General features: G+C 38.2%; 3 protein-coding genes and 1 pseudogene across 4 annotated transcripts; 3 read left to right on the forward strand and 1 right to left on the reverse strand.

Moving 5' to 3' along the window:
- Window positions 1-1,566: 1,566 nt before the first annotated feature.
- On the forward strand, window positions 1,567-2,310 carry LOC114741452 (uncharacterized). The gene has a single exon (XM_028929726.1). It carries the CDS (start codon window positions 1,567-1,569, stop codon window positions 2,308-2,310), a length of 744 nt encoding a protein of 247 aa, XP_028785559.1.
- A 1,209-nt stretch (window positions 2,311-3,519) lies between these two features.
- Window positions 3,520-4,687, forward strand: LOC114741453 (basic endochitinase-like; annotated as a pseudogene).
- Window positions 4,688-6,519: 1,832 nt separating this feature from the next.
- On the reverse strand, window positions 6,520-22,574 carry LOC114741455 (C-terminal binding protein AN-like). Of its 2 annotated transcripts, XM_028929728.1 has the most exons (8): window positions 22,570-22,574; window positions 9,596-10,166; window positions 9,128-9,296; window positions 8,906-9,036; window positions 7,528-8,319; window positions 7,347-7,394; window positions 7,063-7,176; window positions 6,520-6,970 (listed from the first exon to the last, which is right to left on the reverse strand). In XM_028929728.1, the coding sequence occupies exons 2-8, from the start codon at window positions 10,151-10,153 to the stop codon at window positions 6,899-6,901; spliced, it is 1,884 nt and encodes a 627-aa protein (XP_028785561.1). In that variant the 5' UTR covers window positions 10,154-10,166; window positions 22,570-22,574; the 3' UTR covers window positions 6,520-6,898. The 2 variants fall into 2 exon arrangements, with proteins under 2 accessions (XP_028785561.1, XP_028785562.1); XM_028929729.1 differs by lacking the exon at window positions 22,570-22,574 and having other exon boundaries at window positions 9,596-10,210.
- On the forward strand, window positions 15,772-17,971 carry LOC114741456 (heavy metal-associated isoprenylated plant protein 39). The gene is made up of 2 exons (XM_028929730.1): window positions 15,772-15,850; window positions 17,071-17,971. The coding sequence occupies exon 2, from the start codon at window positions 17,088-17,090 to the stop codon at window positions 17,625-17,627; it is 540 nt and encodes a 179-aa protein (XP_028785563.1). The 5' UTR covers window positions 15,772-15,850; window positions 17,071-17,087; the 3' UTR covers window positions 17,628-17,971.
- Window positions 22,575-25,732: the final 3,158 nt, after the last annotated feature.

Raw genomic sequence — 25,732 nt, forward strand, 5'->3', positions numbered from 1 at the left:
AGTTGCTTAATATAATCACTGGGCAAACAAAATTGGCGACTGCTGCGATGGATCTTCAAATGCCGTATGCCTCTTTATTTATTTATAATGAAATTATTTCTTTTTTTAAATATTATATAAAAGAGGATGTAAGTCACATTATTAAAATTCTTAGATGAACTTATATTTACACTCTTCATTTCTTATTCATGAGAATAAACTACTAAAGTATAGAATTTTATTGATTCCTACATTAAAAGTACTTTATAAATAAGATTACATGAGTATGTGCCAACTGGCTCAGCTGTTAAAGTTAGACAATATATTATTAAGCTCAGTTATCAAACATTTTTGTAAGAGAATTTATATATGTAGATTTTATTTTCATCACAAAAGGAGGGGGTTTGTATATTCAGGAGAAATGACTACTTTTGGGCCAGTAAGAGGAATGACTTACATAGTTACATTCACTAACACTAAGGATCGTTATGTGACTTTGCTGGTCTGTTTTACCGCTGATTTAAGTGTTTTATAATTTTATTTTAATAGGAAAATACTTGTACCTATAAAAAAAAAAAAAAAACTACAAATCTGCTTTTCGGGAATTTTTGGCTTAAAAATAAAAATGAATATAACGGGCCTTGAAAAAAATTGGGCCCAGAAATGAGCCCAGGACCAAGAAAACTGTGGGGAGACAAAGCTACCTTCTCAGATCATGAAGGTGCTGATTCTCTAAATTCCTAGGTGGAATCAATGTCGTATTAGAGGGATTATATCATAGGTGAGATAATACTCTTAAAATCCCTAGTAATTTCTTCATCACATTCGGTCCAGCATCATATTAGAGGATCAGAAAAATTCGAAATTGCCTTTATATTATAAACTATAAAATTAGACACTAACACCCACATGTTAATTTTCGGGAAGAACTAGGCCCTGCCCCTACCTTGCTGATTTTGTGACAAAACACTGTGCAAGACTTCTAGAATCTTCAAATTCTATGTCTGCATTTGAAATTTCTTTTATTATTCGTAACATATGAGATCTTTTTTGCCATTAAGACCAGTGAGATTTTGATCATTGTCATTATCGCACAGTAAACTCTCTTCCGCTTCAATTGGTGTCTTCGTTTTTGTCCCCGTGAAATGGTGAGTTACGGAGCCCCTGTTCGTCTGGCATTTTACCCCCAAATGTCAATGTCGCAGAACGAAGTCGCCACTGGTGATCCTTCAGAGTTCAGTGTTAAGTTTAGGAGCCATGACGATGATGCGTGCTTGTGCTAGAGCAGGAAGAAATTAATAATGCAGTTCTTGAACTTCGACAACGGTCATGATAAAATAATTTTTGTTCATCATCGTCTTCTTCAACAGCGAAAGGGAAGAGACTGAACGCCAGTTGAACCAGAAAACGGTGGGGGAGAGAGTGAGATGCAGCTGTGAAGCGAAGCTACGTGGGAGTAGAGGTATTGAGCAGGATGCAACATGCCCTTTTCAGTGTGAACATAAGGAGGACACTCTCCACCTATTCCGTGACTGTGTCAATGCAAAAGACAGATGGAAGACAGTGGTGGAGCCAACGAAATGAAGAATGTTTGTCACACTACAGGGAGTGGACTGGGTTCGATGGAACTTGGAACATGAAGCAGGTCAAGAATACACAAGAAGAATCCCGTGGTCAACTCTTTTTGGATATTTATGCTGGGATATATGGGTATCACGTTGTAAAAGGCTGTTCGACGGCACCGATGGTAGGGGTCTTCTCTCGGGAAAGAATACTTTTTTCAGAGCTGCATGGGACCAAGACTTAGTCAAAAGCTGTAAATTCTACCATGATGAAACTCTACCTCCCATTGTTGGGAACCAAGACAAGAATGGTTGTGTAATCTTGGAGGTAGATGGATTAGTACTTACAAACGGAGATAGTAGCTGCGGTGGGGTCATCAAAGACGAAGATGGAAGATGGATCGTGGGCTTCCGCTGTAAACTTGTTCCTGTGCCTCCAGCTATGGCAGAACTCCTGGGAGTGATGCACGGACTACAGCTTTGCTGGGAAAGAGGCTACAGAAAAATTCTACTTCGCTCTGACTGTGTTAGTGTTTTAAATTTATTGTCAAGGGGCTGTGAGGGGGATCACCCGTTTAATGATATTATTTTGGATGCCAGGATGATGATGTATAGGGACTGGCAGGTTCATCTTACTTTTATGGATAGGGAACAGAACAATATTGCTGATCTGTTAGCTAAGTCTGCTCATAGAGATGAGAGAATTTTTTGTCTTTTTGATCAACAGCCACCTTTCATTCAGGAGGCGGGGGCTGATGATTTAGGATAAATAGGTCTGGTTTGTCTCTTTTGCTTGTGGGTTTTTGTACCCTTGTTCATCGTCTTTATTCAAAAAAAAAAAAGATGCAGCTGTGAAAGCCCATTACTGAAAAGGAGAAAACGGACGTTCATGGAGGTGTCCCCCCCCAAGCATAGATATCCTCCTGTCTAGAAGTATTCTTATTTGAGATACTGTTAAGCACTAAATGTGGGTACCTCTCTCAGCGGAGATTTGAATATTGGTTCGTTACGTTGTGAGGGACTAACTCCTTCTGCTAGACTCAACTCCTGTTGGTTTATGGGGGTGTTAACTAGGGGTGAGAATTGCTCTATTTTTAATAGGCTGGGCCAAAATTGTCCTACTAAATATTTTAGTATGTTAGATGCATCTCAAAAAATAGTTGAGAGTGTTGGGTGTACCATCAACCTAATTAAAAAAAAAACACAAAAGCCCAATATTTACAAATTATTAAGATTCTCTTATATTAAGTTTTCTTGGACTGAAATCTCTAAGGAATTCATTTTTTCTTAACAAAAATGAGTACAAGTAAATTCAAAATTTAAAACTGAAATAGTAGTAATAGGGGGAATATGGTTGGTTATTAAATGCAGGAGGAGAGACAAATCTATGATGCCGTGCAACAGGCAGTTTAGATGGAAAAATTAATTAGTGATGATTAAGTAATCAGACATTTAATTAAAACAGATAAGCAAACAAACAAAAGATGGATTGGGTCCTAATTGAGCAATGTGGTTGCCAATAATAAAATTACAGGATTCCATTTTCACCTAAACACAACAACATTGGTCAGAGCAAGTTGTTATAATACCACACTCATATCATTTCTCCATCAATGATACTTAATTTATGTCTTTTTCTACTATTCTGTGCCATTCTGTCCGTTTTTGCTACCGTTAAAACTTAAATCAAATGTGGGATCATCGTTACTACACTTTTTTATAAAATGAAAACAAGTGACAAGAAGAATCTTTAAGAAAATATGCGCCTATTTAATATATGTTTATTAAAATGAATATAAACTAACAACTCAGCCCAACTAAAAAATTAAACATAAATTTTGTTTATATTATTCTAAACACCGTTTTATCATCAATTATTAGCAGGCACTCGACCTCTATAAACGGGGGAGCTAACTCCGAACTATGAATCAACTTTTAAGCAACAAAAGGTGAGAAAAAAGGAGGTAAAGCTTGAACTATGAGGAAGAAATCACATTCTGAGCCTTCACTTGTCTTCTTACTTGTTATCACATTGGCCATTATGGTTTCAAAATCAAAAGGTGGAAACACCGTGGTTTATTGGGGCCAAGATGGGAGGGAAGGAACGTTGACTGAAGCATGCAACTCCGGACTCTACCAGATAGTCAACGTTGCATTCTTATCAACCTTTGGAAATGGCAGTCAGCCTAAGATGGATCTCGCAGGTCACTGTGATGCTTCATTTAACGCCTGTCAAACTCTCAGCAAAGACATTAAGAACTGCGAGAAGAAAAGGATAAAGATCATAATCTCCGTTGGAGGTGGCACTCAGACTTACTCTCTCTCCTCTAGAAAAGATGCCATAAATGTGGCAGACTTCCTCTGGAACAACTCCTTAGGAGGAAAATCCACCTCCAGACCATTAGGTGATGCTGTGCTGGATGGCGTAGACTTTGATATCGAAACAGGTCAGCCTCAAACTCCACTTTCTACACCCGGTTGTGAGTTTTAACCCATGCAGAAAGTGCGTGTGTGCGTGTAGAAATTGTCTAACTTTTCACATCCATTCCAGAAGTAAAACAGAGAGTCATTTTCAACCAGTGTCTAAAAAGTCAGTTCACTAGCGGTGACTATGACTGATATTGTTGATATAGCCCTTTTGTTAAAATTCTGAGAAACCTATCTTAAAACTGACTTGTTTGAGACTAATATTATTGATGCAGGAGGAGGTGAAGCTTACTATGGTGAGTTAGCGAGGAGACTGATGAAACACAGCAAACGAAGCAGAAAGAAAGTGTACTTAACAGCAGCACCACAGTGTCCATTCCCAGATGCACATCTAAAATGAGGCCCTTTCTAGTGGGCTTTTTGACTTTGTTTGGGTTCAGTTTTACAACAACCCGCCTTGTCAGTTTTCATCTCGGAGTCCTTCTAACTTCCGAGCCACATGGGCCCAATGGGCTTCTTCTGTTAAAGGGACCCAACTCTATCTTGGACTTCCTGCGTCTCCGTCTGCAGCTGGTAGTGGGTTTGTTTCCACACAAAAGCTCATAGCTCAAGTGTTGCCTTTTGTTAAGAAATCACCTCAGTACGGAGGTGTCATGCTTTGGAACAGGCTTGCTGATAAACAAACTGCGTATAGCTCCAAAATCAAGACAAGGGTTTGAACTTGAATTCAAGTTTAAAATTTGCTTTATGTATGTGTAAAACTTTACGATGTATTTTGAAATAGAAGTACTTAAATTAGTACTACATCAGGGTATTGCACTTGACATGTCTTGAAGCATTGCTAACGTATTCTAACCAGTGAAAACGCACTCTGCAAATTCATTTTCCAGTGTAGTCCAAATATACCAGGGTTGGACTCCCGGCAAAAGCAGACGCTGTCATGACGTTTTTAATTTTTTACATTATGCTTACTCAGCACCAATCCTTTTACCCGAAAGCGGTGGAATAGAACATTGCTGCTGAGATGATTGCATATATATAGTTGGCACTTGGGATGATGGAGGGAGGTTTGGGAACTAAAAGCCTAAATTCCAATTCACAGGAATTGAATTTGTGCAACTAAATAAAACAAGGACAACGGATAAGCCCCGCGTATTGCGTAATGAACAGAAGGCTACAGTTCAAGGAGTTGGCGCTACGAACAGCATTCTCAGTCATATGCCTTCTCACTCTCTTGGTTGGTAAAGATCGTAGCCTCTGCGCAACTGGCTGTTTCCAGAGTTTAAAGTCATTAGTAATGAGGCGTCAATTTTAAAAGTTGATATTTTGCGTAAGCATGCCACAATTCACAAATATTTGTGTTTTTTTGAAAAATAAAAGAATAAACATATATTTAACCAAAAAAGAAAACGAAAAAGGTCAGCATTATATTTTCATTACAAGCCAAGAGGGCGGTGCAATCGAAAAGATCAACATTGTCTGAAATTTGAAAAACATTGAGAGGTAAAGTGCTGCAGAAGAACTGAAAGATCATGTTCAACCGGCCCTGCACGTGAAGCCCGAAGGGTGTTGGGAATGTTCATCCTTTTCCCGCAAGAAATTATCTTCAGATTGTATTAGCTGATCTGCTGTCTGAAAGCGCATATTGTTATGGAGAAAGAAAGTGATGCAATATATGGCACTCGCATTCTCATGAACTTCCTCTACTAGACATTCCATGTGGGCAGTAGTGGGACATCATTGAGACTTGGCTGGACTGATGACAGAGCCGAGATGCTCTGAGTTTTTAGGCCATGAGCAGATATTAATGAGGTAATGAACAATTTCATCAAGAAGGGGGCGAACCTGAAACCAGAAGGGGCCGACACCGCAACAGGATGGTTGGCCGAAGGAGTGCTCGTTGTGTTCCACGCGCCAGAAATCGCTTCCTCGTGTTGGATCCTAATCGGATCCTTATCGGGTCCCCCTTCTAACCAGGAATGCACTGGAGGACAACAAATCTAGAACAAATATTGTTGTTGATAAAGAATATGCACGACTTGCAATGTGGGGGATAATTTACCGTTAGATTTAGTTCAAATTTTGAGGGATGATATTCACACTTTATGTTTAAATGTTCAATGAAATAAGACCTAAAACGTAAGCTTTAAAAGCATAGTGTCTTTGATTTTTAAGAATTTCAAGTCTCCTTTGATGGTTGGGAAAGATAGGAATGAAATAGAATGAGAAAATAGAGAATAAAATGAACTAAAATGACAACAACCGGATAGATTTATGCAAATGGAGAAGCATAAATAAAGATAAAGATGTACAAAGTCATAAATTTGTAGTCCTAATTTTTAACGAATCATGCTTAATATAAGAAATTATCTTCATGATTATGGTCAATCAAACATTATAATGAAATAAAATCATTAGAAAAATATGCTTATATTAGAATGTATGATAATTAGTACAGGAAAAGCTATTTGTAGAGTTGAAGAAAACAAGACCTCAACGCATGCCGTAAATTTAAATCTGCCAATTTAAACTAGATCAACATCTAGTCGTGTGTCAAAAGTATGGTTAAAAAAGTTTATAGACATGATCCCACCAAGGAAGTTTAACCGGCCTCGAAAGGAAACATGCAGCGAAGAGTACATCTTCCTAAAGAGGAAAGAGAATTTCTATAGTGTGATGGTTCTTTTGCAAACTCGAAAGGAAAGCCGGGTCCATTCATCACGCAAATCAAATATCATCAATTTCCTGAAAAGAGCAAAAGCCATTTCTTGTGGAAACAAATAGCACCCCATTCTACATTACGAAATACACTCGTTCCGTAGAGACGTTAAAAAAAAAAAATCGTAGTTGCCGGACAGGAATGATTTACAAGCTCGCTCGTCATTCTGAATTAGAACACACCATAGAATAAATGCTCGTATTAGGCTAGGCTAGTCAATCCAGCGAGTTACTCCGTCCTCGCCAACCGTAGCCAAAATCTCAATGCGTATATCCAGAACGGCCTGCAATTCATATAATTAGCAGGAGAATCAGAAAATCCGAACAAGAAAAGCACTTGGGTAGGGGAATTGTCTCAGAGAAACAGAGCACTTACCGATGAATTTCTACAGTTGACTAACCTACATTCCTCTAGGGAACCTTCCAGCGTCCAGTTCTCCCAAACATCAAAACTATGACTAGCAAATACAAATTCCATTCTTCTATTTATCTGAAAAACCAAAAGCAACAAATTGAATCAGGAAATCCATACCATGGTTGCAGCCCTCATCCAGAATTAATTCCCCTTGACACAAGCAATTGAGCAAGTAAAAGAATCTTCAATGAACTTTAGAGTCCAAGAGAAGTTTCGTGTAAAACTCTTGGAAACAATGTAATTACCTGCAGCAACTTTCCACCTGAAGCAAGAGATCGCAAGCCAATTGTGTCCTGGAGCAAACATATTGACATGCAAAATATCAGCTACTTGGCATCTAATATAGCTTATACAACTTCAATTTGTTTGCCAAGGCATATCATGAAATAAGGCCCATAACAACAACTAAGTTCCTTTGAAACAAACCTTGCTTCTGAAAATGATGAGGAACTGTGCAGCAGGGTCTCTCTTTGACACATTTGACATGGAATCTAGAAACCAACCTCCTCCTTTAACTCTTTGCCTGGAGACATGGAGGGCAGGACGGTCTCTTGCATATAGTGCTACAATATATCCATCTTTCAGAACTTCACTACACTTTCCACTAAACCTCATGCTTGACTTTAGGAGTTGGTTGGTAGATGATTCTTGCATAGATTCCAATGGAGTTTTTCTACTTCTTGAGCCTTCAGGAGAAGGACACCGAGAGCTGGAGCTCAAGGCTTGATCAGTGCCACTCATTGCCGTATCCTCTTCTCTGTGAGATGTACTTTCTTTCTCCAATACAGGATCTTCTGACTTTTGATGGGCCTTTTGGCGGGAATGCCTCTTCTTGGCCTTTTTACCTGACCTACTTCGCCTTCCTTCAGACCGAGCTGTACCGCTCTGAGTCAAACCAGAAGTCTGATGCCGGGCAGAAGACTCTTTTACATGATTAGCCTCTTTCTTTTGGGAGCTTTCAGGGCTTAAGAGAATATCACCTGTAGGCTCCCTAACACAGATCTGCAGAGCACGCTCTTTGTCTAGTTGACCAGATAGTTCGTTTTCATCACCTACTTCATTATCTTCTTCCTCATCAGATATGGCATTTTTAGGAATAATTCCATCAAAGAAGTAAGTCTGCAGGATAGATATAGCTTTCTCCCTTATCTCCATCCAAACTTCTTCACTGTAATCTGCACTTCTAGGAAGTATCAACACATTAGGCATCTCCTTTACCTGAAGAAGACAGAAGGCGAAGCATGTTAACATCATTGTTCATTGGATTCTTACTTTTGTGTATAGAGACTCTAATATATATCATTATTTATGAGTGACTGCATCTGGGTGTGTGTGTGCGCGCAGACGGGCACGCGCATTGATGAACTTCAGGCATGCCTGTATCAAAATACATTTTCCACTCTCTTCTCATCAAAGTTGAGCAAATACCAATTCCAAACTCAATTACTAGAAGATCTTGCTTTTGGACTATAACTCATTCCTACCTCTCCCAATCCGGTCATTTGTTTTCCTTTAACTACCCCTTTTGGTAAAGAAGGGTTAATTTGTTTGATAATGCTGCCAATTGTTAGTGATAATGAATCTTTTAATTCTTAAAGCATCTCGACAGTCCACACCCACGGCAGTCATGGTTCTGGTTACCATCACAAGGCCTGAGAAGTCAGCAAAATAACAAAAAGTAAATAAAAAACAAAAATTTCCCTATTCAGATGTCTAAATTTATATGGATGCCCGTATCAAACATTACAAATTAAAGAATTTCAAATCTCATCCCCACACAAATCAAAACCAACAGCGGCCATACCCATGCTTCCATCCATTGCGGTCCTTCTGCGCCATCCAAAGCACATCCAGCTAAGGTTCCATCAATCAAAAGCTGCTTCACAGCACAATCGTCCAATAGCTGACTACTACCCGTATTCACAAGAAAAGCTCCTGTGAAAATATTAAAATTATACAGGCATTCAGAGAATACATATCATAATAAATTATATAACAAATCTCTTAAATATGCCCATGAATATACCAGGTTTTACATGTTGTAGACATTCAGCATTGATAATTTGAATCGTGTCATTTGTTAGAGCACAATGAAGAGATATAAGATCACTTGCAGCAAGTAAATCATTAAGAGTTTCCATTCTTCGTGCAGCTGGGGGGAAATTTATTGAAGGCCAACCAACTTTTCCTTTTTCCTACAGGGAGCAAGGCGTAAAAATTGAAGACTGCAGATTGAGAAATTCCAATCACTGCATCATTAACAAAAGCTGAAACGAAGATAATGTTCTTTCAGAATTGGAAATACCAGTTCTAGTTCTATTCCAAACTCAAACTAAATATGAGCTTCTAGCTCGGAAATTTCGCACCTGGTTTTTTGTCCCCCCCCCCCCCCCCAAAAGAGGATGTCATCAGGGAAGAGCAAAACAAATCAACATATTTAGCTGATCTTTCATGGCAATACAATTCGTAAAGTGGGAATAATCCAACAAGGTACCTGCTGAACATCGAAATAAAGAACGTTCATTTTAAAGGCCAGGCTGCGCGTGGCCAGAGCCCGGGCAGAAGCAGATCTACCTACGATGCCCAGAACCAGCCCGCGGCATCGTCTCATTCCCCGGCACAGCGGCTGCACGGAGCCGAGCCATCCCGAAGCCGAGAGGGCGTGGCGAGAGAGGAGGTGAGTACGGCGCAGCAAGCCAAGGAAGAGCGCCATGACGGTGTCAGCGACCTCCTCGGCACGGGAAGTGTCGACATGGATGAGGCGAAGCCCAAGGTCATTGGCTAGGGCGGAATCGACAGCGCGGTCGGCTGAGCCAAGGCAGAGGATGAGCTGGTAGGAACGGAGCCGGCGCTGGGCTGCGCGGGGGAGGTAGGCGAGGGAATGAAGAAGGACGGCGGAAGCCGACTCGATCTTGCCCTCGGCCAATCGGCTGAGGGGAACGTGCTCGACAGTGGCAACGCCGGCGAGGGAATCCTGCTCCAAGGCGCAATCGTCGATGCAGTTGAGAGTGACCACAAGAGGAGGAGGCGTATGGTTGTTGTGGTGGGACATTGGCGCAGGGGATCTGACAGCAGCGTTGTGGATGGTGAGAGAAGCAGAGATCGCCGTCGTCTTCTCCCTCCACTTCAGAGTGATCTCTGGCCTCTTGGGATGCCCGGAACATCGTTGTGGAGTGGGTTATGGTGGGTGTCGATGTAATTTTGAGCATCTCTGAGGGCAAAGCATCGCATATGATTTCAAATCTTGGATCCTTTTTGCGCGAAAATTACAGTGAAATACCAGTTTCAAGGGAAGGCAGTATTCTTTTATTTTTTTTCCTACAGCTTAATATTAAATACTACCTTCATCAAATAGTTTTAATGCGGTTTACGAGCTAACTTAATTATTTTTTTAATATTTTTAAATTAGTAATCTAATTTTTATATTAAGCGTCAGCATATTATATGTATAGAACATTTAACTAAAGTTACGCATCATTACAAAAGAATATTTGGGTTAATTTTATAGGGTGTGTTTGGGATCATGTTTGGAGGTCCAAACGTGCATTCTAACTGGAAAAGTAACAGGTAGGTTGAAAAATGATGTTTGAATCCATGTTTTGTGTATTTGACTTCTATCACTGAAACAAATTTATGCAATAAGTTTAAAGAAGCTATTTTTACTCAATCTAAACTTGATAAAAATCATATTAGAAAAAAGTTACTTCTGCCACTGCTATCCCAAACACACTCATAAACACAATCCTAAATGAAGAATGGTGGCTCTCACCAAGGAGAGAATTTTGGTAGGGGAAAAAAAAGCCTAACGTAACAAAGTTTACGTAATACATTGTCTCAAGGTCAAAAAAAGAGTAATATATTGTCTCGACGAGTGTTGGAGAGCAAAATGTCAAACAACATGAAATAATTTGTGAAGGATATAATTCTAAAAATTCCTTACGGCTTAAAAAAGATAAGATTATTATAATTTTACAGTACTGAGAGTTGGAAGAAGACGATAAGGAACGTAGCGATGTCAGAAATTATGAAGTGATGTTATAATGTTGACAATTACAAGCAGTAATTTTGACTGGGAAAAGAGTATACAGGGAATGCTCTGGGGTAGATTGAAAGCAAAAATGAAGTGGGTGGATTGTTTAGGAAAAGGAACTGGTAGGTTTGATTGTGGTGGCATGAATCATGATAAAGCTGATGGCAATTGTGGTGAGAAGTCGCGATCTCATAGCTACCTATGGTTACGGTCGGACCAGGAAAAGAGGATGCAGGCAAAAAAAAGGTAATAGTAACAGTGCTGATAATTGGTTGGTCCCCAGTGATAATACACAGGTCTCGTGTTCCTCAGACCTAAAAGATCAGAACTTCAGAAGCAGAAGGCTCGATCAGAACCTAATCACACTGACCATTCTAGAAATCCTAAAGGCTATTATATTCACTTGTATGTGTTAAATCAGCACACCCCAATTGCTAAAGACATATGTAAATCTCACTTTCAATCCCTCTTGTTTTTTCTGCTGCTGCGGGTAAGTGCGTGCGCGAGGGCTTTATGCTGCTTCTATTTTACTTTGACTTCAACGTACACTGTTGTACCCAGCAAACCATTCTTACTGTTTTTGGGTGGTAAAAGTTACACAGTTCGTGGCTATATGTGTGGCCTCCGGTGTACGACCCTACACGTCGTCGGTTGTTGGGACATCATTCCCAGCAAAGCTCTATTGATCTTCCCGGCAAACTCTTAATTATTAAGGCCTCAGTCTCACCCTTGAACGGCACAAAAGCCCAATCGTGATCATGTGACGGGCACAACACAATCACCTTCTTATTCACGCACAAACGCATATATACAATACGAACCCCCGACATTCTTCCTTGTTGCGGCGCGTATATCTGAGAAGATCGATGGACATAACAAAATCTAAAGATCCTACGCCCACAGCCATAAATCCCTGTCATGTAAACATTGACTCTGATTCATCAAACATACGACCCCTTGTCTTTGAGTTTAGCTTGCAAAGAGGTTGGACTTTTTCACAACATGGAGGGGTTTGATGCTGGAGTTAGTCAAGACGCTGGGAGAGGCATATTCTAAACTAAGGCCTCAACTCGTAATATGTGGTGATTTCTCACGTGGCTTTTCCTATCTCAATTTAAACTACTGCACCGGGAAGGGTTGGGATTAAAGGTTAGTTTTCCTTCCTTTGGATCGCGGGTGAGCCAACTGCTCCCTAAAATTTGTGTCGCCAAAAGAAAAAAATAATTCATCAAACATACGACTGAACTAACCCAATGGGTTATGCTTAGACTCGATGGATCTTGGAGATCACCCACTGCTTACTATTTTTCCTTGCATACAACGCTGCTTACTATTCCATATAATGCTGAAATTGATATTAGGTAAGCCCAAATTCGGGCCCATTAGTTTAAAGCCCAAATTCGAATTTTGCTAGATGCATCCATCCATGTTGATATATGCGTGTGTGTGTGTGAATATTAAACTTTCATTTACGGAGCCTTACTTCAGTCTAAACTAAAAGAACAAAAGATGACATACGATTATTATTGTGCCATATCAAACGGAGGTCGGCTACTACACCCCCAGGCAGCTACTTTCCTTGACCAGAGACGGATCAAACAAAATTATTAATGAATGGATTCTTTGAATTGCAAGCTTCAAAATCATAGCTTTTACAAAGTAGTCTTGACAAAGTTTAGCGACCCCCCGCCCCCAAGCAAATATTTTTAAATTCCGTTTTGATCATCATTTGGAGACAGAAAAGACAGAGTAATGACGGATAAAGATAGTATTACTTCTCACTCAAAAAAAAAAAAAAGATGGTATTATTTAATTAATTATCTATTTGTAAAGCCATAGATATGATGTCATTCTTTTCGGACATCCAACAAATGAACATAAAAGTCAATCAGTGTGCATTTGTTTTTGAGGTGCACCCAGATGATCTTCAGTTTTGTTGGGCAAAAAAAAAAAACGTAAGAAGTAATAACATGATTTTGATTAGAATCTTCATGAATTGTATGTATAGGATTAGGATATGTATGGAGTTGATGGGAACATCGGTAAAGAAGATAAGCCTTAAAGAGTCATACGACGCATCATTTTGCATGTGTGTTCGTACGCAAGATGATGATGATGCGAGTGGAATGGAATGAAGATTCTGAATGTAGATACGCAACGTGACCAAATTCTCATTCACGTTCATTCATAATGCCTATCTTTTTGTTCTCCCCTCTTCCGTTTTCAGTGCCGGGTTCGCAAGTCGCCCAGGTATTGTTATTTCTGGCAATTTCTCCGATGTGTGTGTATATATATTTCTGGTTGTTTTTAAAGTGCTTTACTATTAATCATGAATTAATGAAGGGATACACGTGATGTGTAGTATAGATTAAATGATAATTGATAGAAAACAAACAGATTTGACGAATGGGTTAAGTCAGAAAGATGAGATCGGATCCAGCAAGGAGAGGGCTGCGCCGGCGCGCATGCGGATAGGGGTGGCGCCATTCTATGTTCCACGGTGGCGCCTATAGCATAGTTCTTATACTTCGTGCCGTCAGAATCGTGAAAACCCGACCCTGTTTATTGACTCTTGGGCCCCACCACGACCCACCTTCCCTCCTGCCCGCTTTTCCCCACGCGCCCCCTTGTCTCTCCCTACTCGCGCGTCCCTCCCCAACTGTCCTTTTGGCTTGGGCCTCCACAATCAAAATTTGTTTTGGAATTTGAGTCCTTCACCAATTCTGAGATCTTTCTAGAACCCATGAGGTGGGTAAAGAAGGAGCTGGCCCGCCTAACACAAACAAATTATATTACTTCCTTGTTTAATTGTGTGCTCTATTATTTTTATTAAAATAAATAAATATATAAGTGAAATAAAACTCACAGTAATTAATATTGTATAACTAACTCAATAAATTTGAGGAATAAATTTGAGGTCATTCCCTTGCTAATTTCAGCCGCAGCAACAATGAATGGTAGCATGACTTTCTGGGAATAATGGAATAATAATACAGCAACTTTATGAATGAATCATAGATTTGATTGATCGTACTGCCTGCCAGGATGGCACCGCCTACAGGGCCCACCTAGCTTGGCCTTCCACCGTCTGTTTGGTGGCACACAAAACTTGATTTTCTTTTTAATTAATTCCTATTTATCAATCATTTATTAATTTTATCTTAAAATTAAATCCAAGTTTCCGTTAAATAAAATGTTCATTTTAAATATTCAACCCATATTTAAAAGGATATCCTCGCACAATCTTAATTATAATTTTTTTAATATTTTTAAATTGTATTCTCTCCGATTTTATATAAATAATAACTAATAAAATCAAGTAAATTAAAATAAAGTTTCAAATTAGTTAACAATACTTTCTTCGGTTCAAAATATAAGCTAAATTTTGTTAGAGGGGTTTGATTTTTTAATAAGATAACATTCATTTTTGTCTAAGTATTTAATGAGTTTTTTTTTCTAATTTTACCTCACATATATTCTCTTTTTTCTTTGATTCATTTATTGCATCTTTTATTTATTATTCTCATTAATAAGGATATATTTGAAAAGAAAAAAAATACGTGCCTTGCATGTTTATTATTTTAAACTAATTTTAACTAATTTCTTAATAAATATAAATAGATAAAGTTTAATTTATATTTTGAACCAGAAGGAATATTAAATAAATATGATATATATTTTTTTCACATATATAAAAAAAATAATTAATTAAAGATAAAAATAAAAAAATAGTATTAAATTATTTTACATAAACACAAAATAGTGGTTGAATATAAAATCAAACCCCATGTATATAAAATCAAACCCCATGCGGGAAAAAGTTGCTCGGAGGATTAGCTGATCTCGCATGAGGCGTGAGTCATCCTGCAGGAAAAAAGCCTTTTAACGATCGTGACGCGCTCCCTAGTACGCGTGGCCTTCTCTTGTGGTTAGAGGGTCATGCAATGCATCACTCCTGGTCCTGGATTCTTCTTCATCTCCTACAAACACTTCAATATATTTGCGTACAATTTACACACTCACTCACTCTCTCTCCCTCTCTCTGTAACTTTTTCTCTCCCTCTCTCCTAATATACATTGTTACTTTCGACTCTCGATTCGGATTCCTTAATGCCATGTGTGTCCAACTTATTTTTTCACCCTTCTCTCCATAAAAGCTTGATTTGATTTGTTGGCGTCGGCCTTCTCTCTCAGAGCCACCCCCATTTCCCCGTTCTCGCAAGGCTCGCCTATTCTATTCTCTATTCTCTCTGCTTTTAATCTCCAGATTCCTGCTTGATTAGAATGAAGGTACGATTCCCACTTCCGGTTTCGATTCTTTTGGCTTTTCCTTTTCTTTTCTTTTTTTTCGTCGAAAACCGATGAATCCTTTCTCCGTCATTTTTTGTTCGCTTCTGATTCTCCTCGACCTTTACTCTTCTCACTTCGTCTCTCTCGTAAAGGATCTGAGATGAATATATGTGGACCGAATCTTGCTATCTCCTAAATCAGGATTAAATGTCTTTCTTCCGCCGCTTCTATTATGCGAAGCAACAGAGCTTCTGGTTGGAAGAAAAATATTTGCTTTCGTGTTATGTTATGGTATTTATCTAAGGATTATTTGAATCTAAGCGGAACCACTTTCTGATTTATTCTTACAGAAGTTTGCCGTGATCAAGTTAGATTTGGACGATGACAGGGCCAAGCAGAAGGCTCTGAAAACGGTCTCAGCACTTACAGGTACGAACACGTTGTATTATACAGTATTGTGCCTTCTTCAGTTCTTTACGTTGGAGGGACTATGCAGTACTCTCAGGTTTTTGTGGGTGCGTTTAGATGCCAGACTGCTTATTTACACCCATTTTTTGAGGATTAATGTACTCTTGTTAGCTTTCTGTATGTTCGCGTTTGGAATGCCAAAAAATGACCAAATTAGTCTTAATCTTCAAATTCGTAAGTATTAGATGCGTGTTCTGGTTATTTTGATTCTGAATTTTTGAATCGTCATATGCTCTTTCAACTAATTAAAATCTTTTCCTAGTTTAAATATTATTGTTTAATTTCTGGGCTGTGGTAGGTGAAAGAGATGCATCAAATCTCTTTTTTTTTTTTTTGGTTGGCTAAAAATACTAAATCTTAATTTTACTTGAGGTCATTAAGATATTAGTTGGCCGTTAGCCTGTCAACAAGTCTACAATGGGATGTATTATTTTTATAAAAAAAAAGTTTAAAATGAGGTTTCTTATTTGTGAAGGGATTTGTGGTGGGGGAAGGGAAAGCGAATACATCTTTGCTACATCTATGTATAGTCTATGCCTGACATGAGTAACGATCATGTGTCTGTCTGCAGAATTACATTTTGCTTGCACAATATGTAGTAAAGAAACCAAATGTTGGGCCTTACAGATGAAGTACTCCTCCAATCCTTAATATAAGACCCATTTAACTAATTTGATTAGATTAAGAAAATTATGTAAATCAGTTAATTATAAGAAATGTGACACGTTTTTCCTAAAATACCATAATCATCTTTCTTAATACCTCTTCTTCCTCTTCTACTTGATTATAGTTGAGGGAATATTCATAGGGTTAATTTAGAAAAAATTGATAAATATGAGAAATAGGTTTTATATTTAGGACTAAAACTAACTTAACAATTAGGTTCTATATTAAGGACCGGAGGAGTATTAAATAAAATATAAGATACAAGCATGAAAAATAATGCATATCAAAACTCAGGAAGTTGTAATGAAACAAACTACTAGAGAGTCAGAGGCTATGTATTTATACTCTGTTGGCCTTGACCACAGTAGCAAACCTCGTACCACTTATCACCCTCAATCTCGCTCAGAAACAAAATCTTTTGTTTGTTATGATTGAATTGGGACTCTTCATTAGTTGAAGCTGTTGATCTTTTGTCCCAGTTCCTTTAAGCAAAAGCAATTGCTATCTGCTTGCAGGGATAGATTTCATCTCTATGGACATGAAGCAGAAGAAGTTGACTGTAATGGGAACAGTTGATCCGATCTCTGTGGTAAGCAAACTTCGCAAATACTGGTCAACAGATCTAGTCTTAGTAGGACCAGTTAAGGAGCCTGAGAAGAAAGAGGAGCCTAAGAAAGAAGAGCCCAAGAAGGAGGGAGAAAAGAAAGAAGAGCCAAAGAAGGAGGAGGGAAAGAAAGAAGAGGACAAGAAGGAGGAAGGAAAGAAAGATGAGAAGAAGGAGGACGGAAAGAAAGAAGAGGAGAAGAAGGAGGACGGAAAGAAAGAAGAGGAGAAAAAGAAAGAGGCGGCCCCAGCCCCAGCACCACTTCCACCACCAGTCATAGTCCCAGACCCTGCATATTTAGGGGGGGGTGGTTATAATAGGCCATATTACCCACTGATGGCATATAATCCCCAAATGGCATATAATACCCACATGGCAAATCATCCCCACATGGCATATCATTCCCCCATGGCCAGCTACCCTGTCCAAAGCATGGAAGACAATCCCAGTACTTGTATCATTTTGTGATCAGCAAGCTGTCCAAAAGGTGAGGGAAATACATAAGCTTTCGTAATTCGATGCTGGATCCAAGTCTTTGATGCCTATAGTAGGCTACAGCCAGGATGATAGGAGCTCTTGTATATAATTATATGATCATCTCTTGCATAGTTTGAAACTAGTCGTGTGTAGAGAAAAAGGAATAAAATTTGGGGGACGTCGTTGGGACACAAATGTAATCAATAGTCCCATACCAATTACCTGTAATAGTGACTAGATCGTGTCATTACCTACCGAAGTAATCAGTTAATTTTGTTTGTGGATGCTCAGGACATCCTGGAAATAGTAGAGATCAGTGTTAAGCATGTGACATACTTTTATCATGTTCAGATAAGAGGAAGTCCCAATCTCAGCACATCCTCCGCCACCACTGATAAAAAAGGAAACGAGCTTCTTTTGTCACTGGTCGTGTCCACGATCTTGTGGGACACGGTGAAAAAACCGACCACCCCATCTTAGTGGTTGAGCTTACTCAGCTTGTAATTTTCCTTTTAAGAGATTCAAGTCCGTACTGATCCGCTTTATAGTTCATACCCCACATTAGTTTTCTTAGGAAAAGAAATCAATTTAAACTTAGATAAATTTTAATTCCCCCAAGTTGAGCCCTTATATTTAGAATGGCATTGATAATTTCTTTTTCAGTGTTTGCTATTTCTTTATTATTAATATTATTATTTACTTTGTAATAAAAATTATCTTTATTTTTTATTTCTAGTAAAATGCAAAGAAAGGTTAATATGTAATAAAAAAAAAAGTTGAAAAGATTGATTCGTTGGTTCACGGATGCGCATGTGATTTGACAATATATATAGTAGTACTAATCATGCCATATATTTGATTACATCTTCATGCTTTCTACATGATGGAATCTATACTTCTTGTTTTAAAAAAGTCTGCATTTTGTTGGCCCCATCGAGTCTAATTGAAGTATCACAATCCAATGATGTGATTGGGTGGTCTAAGTTATGATCATTGTTATTTTTTTCCGTTGGGCTTTCATGAGCCTCCCATCCCACCATTTATTTAAACATTAATTAATTTTCTGCTTAAAGAATGATAGGCTGTTGATTCCTCTCAATTCAACACTATCTAATCTATAATCCTGCACTCTAATCTCGTCCACTAGGATGCACAATTAAGTGAAGTGACTCTTTCACTCTCCATTATCTTTTGTCTTTCCTTTCATCCAAACAAGACAATAACCTAAGCCACCTTGTAAGCTTTATTTAGGTAGCTTGTACATGGAAACTGTGCTTAAGCATGTGATTGATTTAATTAATGATGTTTATATTAATTAATCATTTCGTACCGAATCAGGATAAGTATTTAGCATTTGTGAATACTGTGAGGGGGAATTGATCTTTTCAAAACAAATGAAGATGATTAAACATTTGAATGCCTATCCTTCTTAAAAGCTTATCGAGTGCTTTCTCCTCTGAAAAAAATAAATTTTGGATAATTGATTTTATGTTTTAGTTTAACTAAATACGTGAGGGGGAATTCAATAAAAAGAAATATCATTTGCGGCTAAAACCGCCAGTAATAGTGGTGGTTTCTGGCCACTTCACGCTTCACAGCAAAAACTGCTTCTGTATTGCTAATTCACCCATTGGTGGCAAAAATCACCAAATCCTTCTGAAGGGGCTGCCAAGAATGACATTTTTTGTGCAAATTCATAAGAAAAAGGTCAGAATTTTGCATCACTGGATGTTTTTTCCTGGTTTTGGTAGTGCTGGTGAATTTCTTTATACCAAATAACAAATATTTAGGAATGATTAAATCTATTAATTACATTTGAAATTAATAAGGTACGTAATGATGATGTGTGGCATTGACCCGGCTGGTGATTTGATCAATGAGGTCATTATTACATGCCACCAAATATGTACAATCCTAATTAATTACATCCTAGACCTTCATAATTTTTAATTTATATATAATTACAATTAATAAGGGGAATGACACTCACATCTTAAAAATTAATTTATGGCTCAAAAAATTTGCCAAAACATGAGTCGCAAATATTTGCATATATGAAAGTATTAATTACAGATGATATATAAGATTTAAATGTCTTATTTGCAATTGACAGCAGTTATTTGAATCAACATTTATAACTTATCTCTTGCTGGCAAAAAAAAAAAATTATAACTCATCTCTCAGTATTTGTTTTGGGATTTAACTATTACTAAATTCCCTGATATATATATTTATATAATGACTAACACTACAAAAAAATATTTAATTCTAGCGGTTATGGTGTTACATTTCTAGCGGTTTTAACCGCTACAAATAACATTTGTAGCGGTTAACGAAACCGCTAGAAAAACAGGTGTTAGAAAAAATTTCTAGCGGTTATCTCAACCGCTACACATCATGGTCAAAACGATAGAACATTTCTAGCGGTTACGAACCGCTAGAAATTATCTGAAGGAGACACATTACTAGCGGTTACAAAACCGCTAGAAATTTTTCCGGGGAAACGTTTCTAGCGGTTATAGAACCGCTAGAAATGTTTGGGAAATTAAATTTTCACACCAATTGAATTTTAGAATGGCGGGAAATTTTCTAGCGGTTCTTAACCGCTAGAAAGTTTGGCGCGAAATTTAAATTTGACGAAATATTTCTAGCGGTTCTGAACCGCTAGAAATGTTTACCGTGCCAGAAAAAAAAATTTATGGTTTTTCATATTATAATTTTAAAAACCATAAAATAAATTATTTTGAAGAATTTTTGTTAATTTGTATAATTAGTTATATGTTACATTTTATATATTCAAATTTTGTAATAAAAAATATGTAATTAAATTATGAATGTGTTAAAAGAAGTGAATTTAATCTAACAAGATAATTTAATTGAATATTTAATAAGATAGTTGAATTGAAGATGATATATTTTGGAATATTGAACCTATAGTATTAAGTTGATGAGTATTTGAATCAGTTGAGGAGGGCATGACAAATGTGGAGAAGAAAAATCTGAAAGGAAAGGAGAAATAAATATGTTAGTAAATTTTAAATAAAAACAAATAAAAGATACAATGAATTATAAAATAAAATTCACTTACCATAGAGTAAAGAGAAAAAAATCACAATATGAGATAGTAAGAAAAAAAGAGAGAATTATGAAGAAGAATAGGAGAGGAAGGAAAAGAGATGGAGTAAATGAATGTAGAGAAGATATGGTATTTATAGAGATCAGCGACACATTTGTAGCGGTGTTTTTGTAGCGTTTTATAACATTTTGTAGCTGTTATTCATTTTCTAGCGTATATAAAAGCGCTAGTAATTAGTAGCGGTTACATATGTAGCGGTTATTAACCGCTAGAAAGTTAGTATTTTTATTTTTAAAATCTGAACGAATTTTAATTTACAGGTATGTATTTTGTAGCGGTTCATAACCGCTACAAATTTTTTCACGATATTGTAATTTGTAGCGGTTATTAACCGCTACAAATTACAATTTTTTTATTTTTAAAAAAATTTTACGAATTTTAATTTATACATATGTATTTATGGACGAAAAATTTGTTAAATAATTTATTTTGGATGCTGCTACTCTCCATCATCATCCGGCCTGAAAGGACATATTTTAAAAAAATTTGTTAAATTTATGTTGTATTTGGAAAAAATTAGTAATTAGTAGTTAATTATTTAAATAATTTAAGAAAAGACGTGTACCTGATAAGTGGCAAATTATCATCTCCTTGAGGAAAGAAGTCTTCAAAATTCGAGGGTTGGAAGGGTTCACTGTCGTAAATAATGTCACCATCACCCATATCGTAAAGATCCCGTGGCTTGAGGTGAACGACCATATTCCAGTCTTTATGTTTCTCGTCCTCGACATAGTAAATTTGGTGTGCCTCAGAAGCAAGGATATATGGCTCATCATCTTCAGATGCCCCCGTATGAATAAGTCTTGAGAAATTGACTGAGGTGATGCCCAAATGGTCAGTAGCGAGTCCCCGTGAAGTTGTCGTATTTGCCCAGGAGCATTTGAACAGTGTCACGGTGAAAAGCTGGTAAGTCAACTCAATAATGTCAATTAGCTTTCCATAGTAAGTGACGCCTCCAAAGCGCATATCGCCATCACTACTGCTAGCATAACATCTCGTTCCGAATGTCCCGCAAACTCCAGAGTTTTGTGTGAGCAATCCCTGATCACGTGCAACCGTACAGAACTTGAAGCCGTTGACATTGTACGCGGTAAACCTCCGTGCATGGTCTAACGGACCGAGAGAAAGAGCTCTGAATTCATCTGTGTATGGGCTGTTGTCATTACGTATTCGACGTGTAAACCAACTGGGAAACTCTTTGTGGACTCTTTTATCAATGTCAGCAGAACGCGCACGGCCCCGTAGCTGACGCCTGAGATAACTCCTAAACTCACTATAGTAAAGTGTAATTTGTTAGAAGAGTCAATAAGAAACAAATATAAAGTGTAAAAGCTAGTGAGCTTATATGATATATATACTTACTGCATGAAGGGTTCAACTTGGCTGCAATTTATCAAAACGTGTCTGTGTGCCTGGAGTTTCTCTGTAGGAGTGAGTCTGAAGAATTCATATCCTCCAACTGGTTTCCCAACAGGAGGAAATAAAGTTGACGTGGAAGGACCGGGAGGAGAATCATCTACGCGACGCGGGCGGTTAAAAGATGTCTCCATGTCATCAAAGTACCTCGAACAGAAAGTTAGGACCTCATCTCCGGAATAACCTTCTGCTATTGACCCCTCAGGCCATGCCTTATTCCTAACATATGATTTTAATTTTCCCAAGTACCTGTAAGTTAAAATTGCATTAATAATTACGAGTAAATGAAAGAACAATGTGAAATTTAAAGAGGCGGGAATAAAAGATAATCTAGTACCTCTCTATAGGGTACATCCATCGATAGTGAACTGGGCCAGCAACCTTTGCTTCTCGAACAAGGTGGACAGTCAAGTGAACCATAACAGTAAAGAATGATGGAGGAAATATCATCTCCAAGTGACAAAGTGTAAGAATAATTTTATTTTGCAGCTGATCAAGCTCTTCCGCTACCAAGACCTTCGCACACAACTTCTTGAAAAATGAACATAATTCTACCAAAACCACCGATACATCAGAAGGAAGTGTGTTTTTCAAGGCCAATGGAAGTAACTGTTGCATAAGAACATGAGAGTCATGACTTTTCAACCCAGTAACCTTTCGAGCCTGCAGATCGATACACCTTGAGATGTTGCTAGAATATCCATCTGGTACTTTTATGTTCTTCAACGTCGAGAGGAAGATATCCTTGTTCTGCTTTGTCAAGGTGAATTTAGCTGGCTGAAACTTGTCGTTTTCATCAGGCCAAGCCTCTTCACGAATTCCCCAGGCCCGTAAATCTTTTCTAGCTGCGAGATGGTCTTTGGACTTTCCAGCTTCATTGAGCAACGTATATAGCACATTATCGCACACATTTTTTTCAATGTGCATAACATCCAAACTGTGTCGTAGCAAATTAGATTCCCAATAAGGAAGAGTGAAAAATATGCTTCTCTTCCGCCATTGCATAGGTTGCGTATCAGATGTCCCACGAGATCGTCGTCCCAATCGTTCGGGATCCACACTCTTACCAAACTCGATATGAACATCTTCTAACTGCCGCAAAATATCCATACCAGACAAAGTAACAGGAGGATCTCTCTTCTCCTGTTTCCCATCGAAGCGAATCCGTTGCAATCTAAGTCTGTGCTTGGAATCAAGGAACCGTCGATGTCCTATGAAGCACCACTTGCGACTGTGTGGAAGGCGACATGGCACAGAATCAAAATTGCACTCAGGACAGGCCAACCCAGTATGCACATTCCAGCCAGACAAAGTTCCCAAACCGGGAAAATCACTTATTGTCCACATCAAGGCTGCACGGAGATTGAATAGTTGCTTGTCATGTGAGTCATATGCCTCAACACCATTCGTCCATAGGTCGAGCAATTCGTGTATCAACGGTTGCAGGTATACGTCAATATCATTTCCTGGTGCTTTCTTGCCAGGAATGATCATGGAAAGCAAAAAGGAGCTCTGCTTCATGCACATCCAAGGTGGTAGATTGTATGGAATTAACACCACCGGCCAGATACTGTAACTTGTGCTCATGTTTCCGAAGGGATTAAAACCATCGGTTGCCAATGCAAGACGTACATTTCTAGGATCATTGGCAAAGTCTGGAAATTTCGCATCAAACGCTTTCCACGCCTCCGAGTCTCGTGGGTGCCTTAACCTACCATCTAGGTTTTCCTCAGTCGCGTGCCACCTCATGTGCTGAGCCATTTTTGATGACATATACATTCTTTGCAACCGTGGTTTCAAAGGAAAGTATCTAAGAAAATAATATATTAAAAATTTAAAATACCGAATATTTTTAGAGACGGAACAAGTAACACGCTGTAATAATTTGTACCTGAGAATTTTGGCCGGTTTCTTCTTTTGCTTCTTGCCCTTTCGTACCGACTTATAGCGTGACGTCTTGCATCTCGTACAAATCTCTTTGTTGGCATCATCTCCCCAGTATAGCATACAGTCGTTTGGGCATGCATCTATCTTCTTATAGTTCAAGCCAAGCTTGTTAATAATCTTTTTTGCTTCGTAAAAAGACGGAGGGAATTCAGCTTGGGGGAAAGCATCTCCCAGTAACTCCAGCAACATAGACATCGCCTTGTCAGTCATACCGCACAAGCATTTGATGTGATACAGCCTCACCAAGAATGACAACTTCGAATACTTTGTACACCCAGAATAAAGAGGCTTGTCAGCTTCGGTCATGAGGTCAAAAAATTCCCGAGCAGTTTCGTTTCTTAGAAACTCCGGTTGAGGTCCCTCTACTTCATCTTCGTTGGGATTCGAGCTTTCGTGAACACCAAAAGCATCACGCACAGCATCATTCACGGCATCGGCCTCATCCACTCGAACTCCCATCCGTGAAACTACTGGCACTGACTCAGCACCCATATCTAGCCGTTCCCCATGTAGTTGCCAAAATACGTACTCTCGCGGAAAAGGCTTAAAGATTAAATGTTCCCTAACAATATCTTTGGGATGCCACTTTTTGAAATTACATTTAGGACAGGGACACTGAATCTTACCATTTACGGCAGCATTGGCGAAAGCAAAATCCAAGAAATAGTTTAGACCAGCCAAGTATTGCGGAGTCGACCGGTGCAAGTTGATCCACGACCTATCCATGACTAATAATGCTCAAATTTCGTGAAAATATGCCACAGAGCTCAAAGAGAAGTTAAAATGAAATTCAGTTGAAGTGCTTCAGCTTATAAAGGAGGGTGGAGGAACGGTCATTTTTTTGTAGCGGTTACAAAACCGCTACAAATTTGTAGCGGTTTTAACGGAAAATTTCAATTTCCAGCGGTTATTAACCGCTAGAAATTCTAAATATCGGTTACAAACCGATAGAAATTTCTAGCGGTTTAACGGGAATTTTCTCTCCATCTGTTTTGAATTTTCTAGCGGTTTTATAACCGCTAGAAAATTCGGTCAAATTTGAGAATTTTCTAGCGGTTCACCAGAACCGCTAGAAAATTCTAAATTTTCTAGCGGTTCACCAGAACCGCTAGAAAATTCTACAATTTTAAAAATATTTATTAAATTAATAAATGATTATAGAATTATTTCGAGTAATTAATATGTTTAACGTGTTTAATAAATTGTAATGTTGATGTTGTAATAAATAAATAAATATTTCAATATTAATTAGTACTTGACATAAATAAAATTATAGAAATAAATCAATAAAGGAAACAAATAAATATAAAATTTAGATAAATATCTAAATAATATATAAAACCGTAAAATTAAGATTCTAATAAAATCCGATACAATGAAAGCAAATCATGGGTGGGGGGCAGAAGCAGCATCATCGGGATCATCCTCTGCTGAATCCTCCGGCTGACGGTGGGCAGGCCGCTCAACCTGCTGGGACTGGACTGGCGGATGGCGGGGTAGGGGCGGGACTGGTGGCATGTGTAGGTCGGGGATGTCAGGAACCGAGATGTTTGGAGCTATACTGACCACCACATGACGCAGAGCCGTAGCAGCTGCC

Source organism: Neltuma alba, unplaced genomic scaffold (assembly GCF_004799145.2).
Source record: "Neltuma alba isolate B1F8T4 unplaced genomic scaffold, ASM479914v2 tig00003396_pilon, whole genome shotgun sequence".
NCBI lineage: Eukaryota > Viridiplantae > Streptophyta > Magnoliopsida > Fabales > Fabaceae > Neltuma > Neltuma alba.

Excerpts from the sequence above, each read along its gene's own strand:
- LOC114741452 (XM_028929726.1), top strand. The coding sequence starts at position 1,567 with ATGTTTGTCACACTACAGGGAGTGGACTGGGTTCGATGGAACTTGGAA.
- LOC114741456 (XM_028929730.1), top strand. The coding sequence starts at position 17,088 with ATGGACATGAAGCAGAAGAAGTTGACTGTAATGGGAACAGTTGATCCG.
- LOC114741455 (XM_028929728.1), bottom strand. The coding sequence starts at position 10,153 with ATGTCCCACCACAACAACCATACGCCTCCTCCTCTTGTGGTCACTCTC. Across the intron at positions 9,297-9,595 it reads TTTATTTCGATGTTCAGCAG|GAAAAAGGAAAAGTTGGTTG; the intron begins GTACCTTGTTGG and ends TGCTCCCTGTAG. Across the intron at positions 9,037-9,127 it reads TCTACAACATGTAAAACCTG|GAGCTTTTCTTGTGAATACG; the intron begins GTATATTCATGG and ends ATATTTTCACAG.